This window comes from Zeus faber, assembly GCF_960531495.2.
Source record: "Zeus faber genome assembly, chromosome: 4".
Classification (NCBI taxonomy): domain Eukaryota; kingdom Metazoa; phylum Chordata; class Actinopteri; order Zeiformes; family Zeidae; genus Zeus; species Zeus faber.
Window position 1 is genome coordinate 8087492 of NC_137191.1, and position 9565 is coordinate 8097056.

Here is a 9565-nt window from a genome sequence, read left to right on the forward strand (position 1 = left end):
GGTACCGGTATACCCGGATATAATACACCCTTTCTTGTCACTCTGCTTCTCGGCACAGTCCAACAGATTACAAATGCAATAGCATCAGATCAAGACATTTTATTGCCAAGCACAGAGTACAAGGAATTTGTCCCGGTAACAAGGAGCCAGGGCACAACAACAAATACACAACACACAGACACGGAGGACTTCAGAGTCCGGGGGACACAGCATCCGTACATGTACTGCGTTACAGACAGTTGTTCCCTGGTAGGTGCATTACAGGTAAAGTGCATAATCATCATAGCATTGTAAAGTGAAAAAGGTTGAGATTAATAATTAATCTTCAGTGGACATAACTGTTCAAGAGTATACAGTGACATTTTCTTGTGCGTCTCACACTGATATGATTTATACTTAAAAAATAAAATGGCTCAAGAATGAACGGCGCTACCTGCAATGGGTTTAGGGGAATTTCCAAACTCCTCCAGGTGCCAAGGTGTTTCCGTGAGATCGGGTCTCGGTTGCGGAGATTAGTTGTAACTTCATTGAGACCAGCCCTCCTCCGCCCGTCGGTTCCGTCCTTCAATCAGAAGGCACATAGAGCGGGGCGGCCACGATGAAGTCATTCTTGTGCGTGCCATCGCAGAACGGCGCGTTGCCCGTGTACTTGCAGCCGCATAGCCAAACTGTGGCGTCTTTCTCGAGGACAAAGCGGTGCGGGAACATGCCCGGGGCCTTGGTTTTGTGGGAGCCGTCACAGAAGGGCTGCAAGATAAAGGCAAGTGTGGGAGGAAAAAAAAAAAGTAAAAAATTAATAAAAAGGGGGGGATTTAAAGTGGGTAAGTAAGGCGGGTATGTGCGTAAACAATTTAAGTCCCAGCAACTTCTGTCGCCCTCATACTTGTTTCTTACTGTGTCCGCAAGTACACCACGAGTAGCGCTTCCCACCGATGAGATCGACTTTAAAAGGCGTTTTGGAAGGGACGACGGGTTTGGGGGGAAGAGTGGAGTGATTGACCTGAGGAAAAAGAGTCAGGGAGGGGAGCAATTATTTCATTAAGGACATCCGTCTTTTCACATTTTTTAGTGGTTAGTTGGACATATTCCATTACTTTACCACAGTGGTGGAAAGGAATAAATGTGCACGTGTTTCAGTACACTTTTTATATCAAAAGCAAAAATAAAAAAATCTGGATGTGTCAGACTGCTGATTTAGGATTTCTCATGAATGACGATTTATTTCCATATCCTTGTAAATCACTGACACCACCCATACTTTATTTTAATTGTAATCAGGATCCCCAGCAGCAACAAAAAAACAAGTAGTACCTCGACTTACGACTGCATCTACTTACGACTAATCCCAGATACCAGCAGCGATAGTCGCGAAAATTTGTATCGACTTGCGACCGACTGCTCCGAGATAGGACCGTGGAAATTTGCAGTTGGCGCGTCGGCGGCCAGTCAGCAGTCAGTCAGCGGTCAGTCAGCGGGCGACCTACATTGTGTGTGTGCACGTATTTCGTGGCTTATCGAGATTTTTTTCATATTTACTGTGTTCGTGCTGTGTATTTTGTTTATTTTCACCCTTCATGATTTCATAATTCATGCTTCGACATACGACTGTTTTAACATACGACCGTTCTTATAGAACGAATTACAGTCGTAAGTGGAGGTACCACTTGTATTACAGGCTGTTACACCAGGACACCGGCCATGACAGGTCATTTTACTTTCAACACTCGAAGTGAATTTGGGAGCAAGTACTTATGGCATTGGCAAGAATAAGTCCCCGTTACCGGTTATTTCTGTTTCAGGGTATTTGTACTTTTACTTAAATACCAACGCTGAATACTTCCATCCACGACCAACGACGCCAGGTTTCCCCGGACGAATGGGAACCCCGAGCCAGTGAAACCGGGACCACCAAGGAACAACAGGAGACACGCGGCGCCGAACCCACCTGCGCAGCGGCCGCGGGTCTCACCCGGAGGAGCCGCGGGGTCAAGCCGCTCCATCTGCGGCGCGACCCGGAACGGACCGCGTTCATGTCCGACCCGCGGGGGAGGAGGCTCACACCGCAGACGACGCAGCGGATTCACAGGAACTAAATCAAATGAATACGAGGAGGAAAAAACAAACAAACAAACAAACAAGCGGCGCGTAGCTTGACGCAGCGTCACGGCCTGAACACAGCTGCTGCCTTTTGGTTCTTCTTCTTCTTCTCCTCCACCTCCTCCGCCCCCTTCTTCTTCTTCTACGTTCGAGGAGCTTGCGGCGAACGCGGCGCTTCCAGGCGCACTGCCGCCCCCCGCGGGTCAGCTCGGGAACGACCCTCCCAGCGCTCTTTTTGTGAATCGAGTATAGATAAAAATGTAACTAAGAAGTGTGTCAGTTAGTATACGTAACCATATGATGCGCGGCACTAAGCTTATTTTTATAGTTCTATTTAGCATCTCGTTGAAAACTACACGTGTTAAAACTTTATTTTGTATACAATAAAATATTGCAAATTAACAGATTATAAATCTGGACTACACCTTGCACGTACACATCTAATACACCGCTCTGGTTTATAACATAAATATACTGTGACAATTATTCAATTCTCTCTCTCTCCAACACTTCTGTAATTATTAATATTGATGTCATCACCGTTTTGCCACTGCGCGCGCGGGCGCGCACACACACACACACACACACACACACACACACAAACACACACACACTAACACACACACACACACACTAACACTAACACACACACTTAATCAACCAGCAAACGCTTGCCGTTCCAGCCTTGGTTTCTTGTCCACTACGCATCATTATTCCCAAATAACAGTGACACTCCACCGGTAACACACAACAACTGAGCACTCCCTCTTCCACTCGTGTTGTCCTGACCCGTGTCTTTATAGCCCTCAATGTACGACCTCCATGCTTGTTTCATATGCGTCTCCGCTGCGGATGAAGATGCAGAAGCCACATCCTCTTCATCTATTTTTGGCTTTGGAAGCTTCCTGTGAAAGAAATGACTGACAAGGAAATTCATAATCATGGCCGTGTGGCAACCAGCCCCAAATAACTTTATTATAAAAGTTGGTTGTTTTTTTTTGCAATTTATGGAGTACATGATGCCATTGTAAATACTGGCTAAACACAGATCTACCAAATAATGCATGACCTGATTACCATAGGGAATGTTTTCAGCTGAACACACTTTTCACTGACTTCATGATATCCCGCCAGATGACTTTAAAATGAGTTCCATCACAGTACGGCGCATTTTTAGTTTGTTTGCAGGCACACAACATGACGGTTCTGTCTTTGTCGGGGGTGAAGCGCAGCGGAGCGATGCTCGGGGCGTTTGTCCTGTGGGCGCCGTCGCAGAAGGGCTGACAAGAAGCAAAAGGCATAAAGGACTTTAAAAAAAAAAATTCAAATCATGTTGACGTCACACTTCTGCAAAATGTTTTTTACGATGGAACCTGAAGCATGTGTGTAGCGATGCATGACTGGATCATAGACTGAGCATCATTTGCAATGAATAAATTGCAACTAGGGGCATATTAACATTTCGTCTTAATGCTGTTTTGGTCAGTTGTTAACTTAAGGTGCAGTGTGTAGAATTGACAGAACGGACTCTGCAGAAATGTAATATAATATTCACAAGTATGTTTTCATTAGTGTATAATCCCATGAAAATAGCAATCGTGTTGGCGTTACCTTAGAATGAGCCCGTTTTTATCTACATAGGGAGCATGTAGATGGTTAGGGATCTAAAAGGTCAGTGCTAAACTCCTGACCTTTTATCTATCAGGTACGCTTCCCGGAGGCCGCCATGTTGCACCACTATGTTTCTACAGTAGCCCAGAACGGGCAATCCAAACACCGGCTCTAAAGAGGAGCTTCTTTGCGTTTTCCGCAGGTTTTTTCGGCAACCATCTCTTTCACGGAGGCCGCCATGTTGCACCACCATGGGTGAGATGCCACTACATTCCACACACTGCACCATTAAAGGGAAACTCCGGTTTTGGGGATATTCATATTGTAGGTTAATACCAATTTCATCCCTATGGTACTGACATGCTGCATGCTAACTGTGTTAGCTCAATGCATGGCTGCAGAGGGGATCAGCTAGCCTAGCTCCTGCAAAGTTAAAGAAATACAACTCCCAGCATCTCAAAAGCGGAGTTATTTAAGAGATGCATCTCATTTTTTTTTTTATGACGAGTAAAAATAAGAACTTCAATACAAGACCTTGGTTTTAAATGACACTATAATCTGTTTTAGAAGTTCCCTTTCAAACGTGTCTGTCTCGCTCATTGCTCAGTGGTTCTCACAGTCGAACTCACGCTCGGTGAATGCGACCCCACCTGTTTCTGACTGTGGCCACACGCACACCAGGCGTAGCGCTTCCCAGCAGACAGCGTCACCCGGCGTGGCAGCCGAGCGGCGGCCGTCTGCCCTGTGGACTGGAAGCAGGACGGCACCTGCAAGACACACGCACAATGACGACTAAATGAACAGCGTGTGAAGGTTTCCCCCACACACCTTGAGACAAATTGAAGACATGCAGTCGGATGGATCAGAAACGTTGACTCTTTTTGACAAAGAAACAAAACGCATGGATAAACCGGTCGATATGTTTCTGTTAAAAGGAAGACCTCATGAATTCAAATGGGCGACCTTTTAATCTGCTTTAAAAGCCAAATATTTATTATTACTTAACATAATATCTCTAAAGCTGAATTTAAGACATTTTAAAGACATAGAGATAATTAATGATTGCATTATGCAGCCACAAAAACGTTTTGCAAAGGACAATGTGCACGTTAAAAGGGACATCAGCGTACGCGACAAGTTCTAAAAGCATCCCAATCCTGATTATAATTTAGTAATTTACAAGGATACGGACCTGATGAATTGCAATGCTAAATAGGAAGTTTGATAAATACCATTGGATTCCTCCCCTCCCGGATTGTTTTTGATATAAACTGATGATAAACAAAAATCATAATAAAAAACACAACAGAAAACAGCCCTTCAAACAACCCCAGTATATCAATAACAAATTCAGATTTCTTTAAAACTAGTCATGCGACTGTGTAAAAAGTGTAGTGGAGTAAACTAATAGATATTTGCTTTGAAATAGAATGACACGAAATCGCAAAAAAACAACAACACTTTTTTAACCTAAGCAGAGTAACGTTAAGTAGCGGTACTTCGTTACTTTCCGCCGCTGGTCGCAGTGGTAGTGATGGGAGATCCGGCTCTCTGGGGGTGGGACTGGATCTTATGGCGTCGTTCCCGAGAGCCGTTCGAAAGAAACGCTCTTTTTTCTTGTGCGAGTGCTGCCAATTTGCGGATTGGAAATTCCATCAATAACACGTGAAAATATAATTCTCTAACTATGTTTACATGTCGTTAGTCTATTCATTTGGATGATATTTAAACGTTTCTCTCTATATAAAAAAAAAAAAGAATAAATCAAGCATTATATTGAGTTATCTTTCCTGCAGAAGGGGTATCAGAACAGACGGCAACCCAAACCAACAGCGCGACATTATCGGCTGCAGGAAAGAAACCCCGACCCGTCAGCCAAGCCCGTTCGAAACAACCGGATCGTTCGCCCAACGACCCGACGCGCGGTTCCAGGTGAAAATCCGATCCACGCCGCAGGCGGGGACGAGGGGCGTGGTCGCTCGGGGACCACGCGTTTAAACGTGTTCAAGAATCGAGAGGTTATTTGTCACAAGCGTGTACGCGCGGTCACGCACGTCGGCGGTCTTGACACGACGGGTGATCACGCACCATAAGATCTAAAAGCTCCAAATATACTAAAACGCGCGTAAACGACGCGAGGCGCTCGCATGGGGGCGGCGCCACGATCGCGTTTCCGGGTTGTATAATTACACAACGGAATTAATTGTCTGCGCTTGTATTAAACGTACATTTAAATCCTCCGAAATGAAACGTACCTTTCACTTCCCTCCAGTACCTACCTCGCAGAGTAGAAGTGCTTTGTTGGTTCCCAAAATCATAACAAACACAACCACAGAGATCAGATTATTATTATTATTATTTTTTTTTTTTTATTATGACGTTTTTACGCTATCGGTCACTATGAACGCGCTCCCACTGTCGCTTACCATTGACGTATTAACAGGGAAATGTCGCCGCTGCCTCAAAGCTCGGAGGTACCATTTCTGCACGGAGGTTACCAGGGCGTTCATGTCCTCTGCCGGGGCTTTCGGGGTGAAACTGGACCCGACTCGGTGATGCCGTGGAGGCTGGGGCGAGGTGGAATGAACTTGGCTTCACGTGTGGAGCGTCGGCGCCTCTCGGCTCCAGCTGGGCGGCATCCGGACGCGTTCACCGCGCCAACATGGCCGCCGCGGACGCCTCGTCGAGAATGTAAACAAAGCGACGCGGCTCGACCCCGCCCACCTCTTCCGGTTAAGGGGTTCCCAAACCGTTTTCCGCGGCCCCCTTCGCTGAACGTCGAAGGAGGTGCAGGCGGCCCGCAGCAAAATTATTATTTTTTTCCCTCAAAGGTTGATTTTATTTTTATTTATTTAAAGGTTTTACTTTAAATTACACGTTTAATGCTAAACGCCAGTATTTTCAACATTTAAAACATTGTTCTTTGATTACCGGAAGTCAATCCTAACTTCAACAAGACCATCGCTCAAAACTGTCTAAAAGCCATACACAAAGGTGCTCACTTTCCTGTGTTTTATCAGTTATCACTGTATTCGTTTATTTTGGAGATCATTTATTTCCTTACGGGAACTCATCTAAGCCTTGGCTGTCTTCGGCAACTAAAGAGAAAAAGTAGAACAAGTCAGTAAAATACATTTATTGACAAAAAAATTCAGTTGTCATAATCCATCCTTTTTAATTTTACACACAAAAATATCAAAATACTTTAGCCTACAGGGCAATTACTCTGAATATTGTCAAATTCTTTTTTGACCAAGTATCTCAAACAAATACACTGTACAAAGACCATGTGCTTGTCCTTTTCAAAATTCAGTGCTTACTTTATATATTTTTTTAATAATGCATTTTAAATCAATGCATAGTTATAACTTGGTATTTAGCAATAAATTGACCGCATTTCATGCAATTCATAATTTCCCGATGGGAACTCATTCTTGATTTAACATCATTCAGAGCCAGGTGCTTAAGCATGTCGTAATACATAAAGGATACACAGTACAACATTCATAACATGGATTATCTTGGTTAACCAAGTTTCAAAGCTTAAAAGAATGAATGTGTTTTTATACAAACATATTATAGTATACAACTTGTACTCCAACAAAATTGAAAAAAGTACTAAAAACAATATACAATTGGGCTTGAAAAAGCCCCAGTGCAACATGAGAAAAAAAACAAAAAACAAAACAATTGTAAAAATCCTTTGCAGCACTCTTTAAATCAAGCTTTTGGACATGTTCTTGCCTAAATTTTGCTATAACCGTGAAACAACTTAAAAAAAAAAAAAAAAAATCATACTTGGTAAATTGATAACTTCCAAAATAGAAGTCAAGTCAACATGTAGGCTCATTGGTTATGAACAAAACATTGTCCTTCATTCTTTGCTACAGTATTTTGTAACCTAATAATAGGCTGCTTGAAGTTTCCTGATGACAAATATTAAAAACAAAACAGAACAATCTGAGATTTAAATATCACATGAATGGGAGAATATGCTTGGATTTTCCAAACAGAAACGTCAACGTAAAGAATAAGGCCTTAACTTGCTGAATGAGCTTGTCTGACGCTCTAAGAGAGAGTCTTACACTTGACGGGTTGGCTTGTGTTATAAACTTAGTTAAGCTGAAGTCAACATGGCATTACGTCGTAACTACATTGGCATTGCACTGTGTTACCAGAGCTGATTAAAACTATTTTAATTTTGCACTGATTAAACAGCCGTATCCGCTGAAACGTCTGCTCCCACCTCCTATGATGGAAGCATCCTTAGCTTTTTTTTTTAAATTTCTACTCAGTTCTCCAACGAACACACATTGTATCTTAAAACATCTTAAGACGTAATTACAAAAACGAAATGAATAGACAAAAATGAGCGTCACTACAGTTATTCACATGTTACAACTGTTAAAAGTTTATCACCGCTGCCTATTGAAAGTAGAAATGGGAGTAGAAGAAGTGCTCTCACCCCCCGTATTAAAAAAAGACACCGTTTAAGTAAAAAAAACAACTTAAAAAGGGAACAAGCCTTTTGGGGCTCTTGATTTTCTGTGTATATCTAGCATCATTAAGGCATTAACTATACAGTATTGCTAAAAGAACAACTAGTTGCAGGGAATGGAAAACATTTCTACGCGGGGAAAGTAAATGAATGCAAAAAACAAACAAACAGAAAAAGGTTACACTTCAGGACCAAGTGCAAAATCCTCATACGAATGCAAAACTTTTTCAGTCCCTAGTGAATCCATTTAGTACCAAACGTCCATAAGAAAGTACTATGTTGATGGCTGATTTGCTGTTAGGTTCTAACATGCAAAAGTGCTTCATGGTTTACTTCATACAATTAATTTCTTAATAAAAGTTCCAAATGTTTGGTTTACTCCGCTTAATCTCACAAGCAACTGGTAGGATAGAACTTTATCTATAAATGCTCGGGATGGGTCGGGTTGGGATGGAATAAAAAGGTACAATTGTGACTCGTCAAGAGTTTTTAAAACGCAATCCGCAACCTTTTCATTTCTCAGCGGTTCCACCCGGTGATTGGTTGAAGGACAGGCGCGTTTTGTTCAACCTAATACTCAAAGTGTCGAGTCTCACGGATCCTATTTAACAGATCGCTGTATGATTGAGTCAGAACCATGTGTCAAACGAGAGCAACCAGGGGAGCTTCTGGTGCAGTATTCATCAACGACAAAAAGTAATTGTCGTAGTTTATCAAACGTCAGTTTATCTGTTACAACTAGTTTTAGTTTCCTTTCCCCGTGAACAGGAGGTGCATGCTCATGGCAGGACGAAACAGACTATTTGCATTTCTGCAGTGCAAATCAACTGCCATTTGTCCAATTTGGCTGGTCCTAGGCGGTCTTCTCCACCTTCTCCATCATACACTAGAAAATGAAGACCGAACATCAAAACAAAAGAATAAGGTGACGGAGAATAGTCTGACATCATAACGTCTGTCAGCACTGGCATGATGAGGGACGGACAATTAAAAAAAAGACAATGGCGTTTATTATCCTTTTAAATAACTTGCGCAGCCCGTTCAAAACAAGCCTGTTTCGGAGCGGGGCTGCGCCGCGGACGTAAGTGACTCAGTTGCAGCGGCAGTGCAGGCCCGATCAGATAGTCGAAGGACGGACAGACAGACAGACAGACAGACAGAGGTTCCTTCCTTTACGATTGCAGACGTAAGTGACTCAGTCGCAGAGCCCCGAAGCCCCGCCCCGCTGCTGCACAGAGCTTCCTTCATGAACTTGGTCGCAGAGCCCCGAAACCCCGCCCCTGCTGCTGAGCAGCTTATCTGTTCGCTTGTTGTTTATTAATATGACACGTGTCGCGTTTCCAAACTGCAACAAACTCG

The 9565-nt window shown here is 43.2% G+C and overlaps 2 protein-coding genes across 3 annotated transcripts; both read right to left on the minus strand.

The window, feature by feature from the left end:
- Positions 1 to 84: 84 nt before the first annotated feature.
- LOC307229329 (uncharacterized protein) lies at positions 85 to 2198 on the minus strand. Its single transcript, XM_079999306.1, has 3 exons — positions 1946 to 2198; positions 884 to 1000; positions 85 to 747 (listed from the first exon to the last, which is right to left on the minus strand). The coding sequence occupies exons 1-3, from the start codon at positions 2030 to 2032 to the stop codon at positions 565 to 567; spliced, it is 387 nt and encodes a 128-aa protein (XP_079855432.1). The 5' UTR covers positions 2033 to 2198; the 3' UTR covers positions 85 to 564.
- Positions 2199 to 3049: 851 nt separating this feature from the next.
- LOC307229330 (uncharacterized protein) lies at positions 3050 to 6268 on the minus strand. 2 transcript variants are annotated; one of them, XM_079999307.1, is made up of 3 exons: positions 6135 to 6268; positions 4359 to 4475; positions 3050 to 3377 (listed from the first exon to the last, which is right to left on the minus strand). In XM_079999307.1, exons 1-3 carry the CDS (start codon positions 6216 to 6218, stop codon positions 3189 to 3191), a joined length of 390 nt encoding a protein of 129 aa, XP_079855433.1. In that variant the 5' UTR covers positions 6219 to 6268; the 3' UTR covers positions 3050 to 3188. The 2 variants fall into 2 exon arrangements, with proteins under 2 accessions (XP_079855433.1, XP_079855434.1); XM_079999308.1 differs by lacking the exon at positions 6135 to 6268 and adding an exon at positions 5988 to 6062.
- Between the last annotated feature and the right edge of the window lie 3297 nt (positions 6269 to 9565).

Bases quoted from the DNA above. Each gene is read 5' to 3' on its own strand.
- LOC307229329 (XM_079999306.1), bottom strand. From the start codon at position 2,032: ATGAACGCGGTCCGTTCCGGGTCGCGCCGCAGATGGAGCGGCTTGACC. The intron at 1,001-1,945 runs GTGGGTTCGGCG...CTTTTTCCTCAG, and splicing joins GACCCGCGGCCGCTGCGCAG to GTCAATCACTCCACTCTTCC. The intron at 748-883 runs GTATGAGGGCGA...TTTATCTTGCAG, and splicing joins GCGGACACAGTAAGAAACAA to CCCTTCTGTGACGGCTCCCA.
- LOC307229330 (XM_079999307.1), bottom strand. From the start codon at position 6,218: ATGAACGCCCTGGTAACCTCCGTGCAGAAATGGTACCTCCGAGCTTTG. The intron at 4,476-6,134 runs GTAAGCGACAGT...TGTGTCTTGCAG, and splicing joins TCCCTGTTAATACGTCAATG to GTGCCGTCCTGCTTCCAGTC. The intron at 3,378-4,358 runs GTGGGGTCGCAT...GCTTCTTGTCAG, and splicing joins GTGGCCACAGTCAGAAACAG to CCCTTCTGCGACGGCGCCCA.